Source organism: Cryptomeria japonica, chromosome 5 (assembly GCF_030272615.1).
Source record: "Cryptomeria japonica chromosome 5, Sugi_1.0, whole genome shotgun sequence".
Taxonomy (NCBI): Eukaryota; Viridiplantae; Streptophyta; class Pinopsida; order Cupressales; family Cupressaceae; genus Cryptomeria; species Cryptomeria japonica.
The window spans coordinates 285,887,163-285,888,399 of record NC_081409.1 but is presented as its reverse complement, the minus strand read 5'-3'; the positions used below and the strand labels follow the sequence as shown (position 1 = coordinate 285,888,399).

The 1,237-nt window shown below is 40.8% G+C and overlaps 1 protein-coding gene across 1 annotated transcript; it reads left to right on the top strand.

The window, feature by feature from the left end:
• Positions 1 to 381: 381 nt before the first annotated feature.
• Positions 382 to 917, top strand: LOC131044004 (36.4 kDa proline-rich protein-like). Its single transcript, XM_057977269.1, has one exon. It carries the CDS (start codon positions 408 to 410, stop codon positions 798 to 800), a length of 393 nt encoding a protein of 130 aa, XP_057833252.1. The 5' UTR covers positions 382 to 407; the 3' UTR covers positions 801 to 917.
• Positions 918 to 1,237: the final 320 nt, after the last annotated feature.

Sequence of the window (1,237 nt, the reverse complement as noted above, 5' to 3'; positions counted from 1 at the left end):
ATTATTATTATTGTTCGCTAATAACGACAAAGACAACTTGCTAAAGTGTTGTAGCAAGAATACGTATATATGTCGTGTCCGCTAATGGAAACAGTTGGACGTGACAGAGGGGCAATGGAGATTACTTGAAATTATCTTGGATTCTCGAACCCACATTCTTATATTTAAAGTAATAGTACAGGTTGGCCAATCCCTGCATCACGTACATACTTGAGGTTGTGAAATCGTTCACGGGTGCACAAAATTTAATGATTGAAGTCTGAGATCACAGGCCTTATAAATACCCACCAAGGGACTTCCCTCTACAGGCCTAAATTTGCAGTAGTTCTTTTAGCTTCTGATTTCATCTTTGAGATCATTAAGGGAAGGTGAAGATGAGAAACGGTGCAGTGTTGATTGTAGTGGGTATGATCTGTCTGGCGATAAGCATGGCTTCTCTAGTGGAAGCACGCCATTACCAGTCGTCTCCCTCGTCTTCTTCATCATCTTCTTCATCTTCGTCTCCATCATCTTCATCGGGTAGGGGGAATTCATCAGGCTGTCCACTGAATGCATTGAAATTGGGAGCGTGTGTGGACGTGCTAGGAGGGCTGGTAAATGCTACCATTGGAGATCCCGCTGTGAACAAATGCTGCCCTGTTCTGCAAGGCGTTTTGGAAATTGAGGTAGCTCTGTGTTTGTGTACAACAATTAGGGCAAAGGTTCTGAACCTGAACATCATCCTTCCCATCGCACTTGAGCTCTTCGTTCAGTGTGGTCTCACCCCTCCTCCTGGATTCAAATGCCCACCCCTTAATTAAATAAGGCAGACTTAAATAAGGCAACTCTTTAACGTGATGCCACTCCTTCTAGTACGTAGATAGAGATTTCTTATGGAATTTGAATTCAGTCTGTATTCGTCTAAGTAAAAAACATTGGTCGAGAAGTCACAATGTGAATAGCAATCTGGATTTCTAAAATAATTTCGTAATTATTTGTGGCTTGGAATGAGGTTATGAAGTCATTAGCATATGTGGTTTGCAATATGATATGAAGGTTGCATTGAGAAATAAAAAAAGATCTATTCTGTTTGGCCACTCGAGGCTCTATTTAGGCGCTTGTATTTATATTGGAATGTTCATTAATGTACTGCACAGGATTGCCTATAAGCAAAACATTGGTCGAGAAGTCACAATGTGAACAGCAGTCTTTTTTACGAAATTTATCGCATTTGGTTATGGGACCTTATTCGTACAGT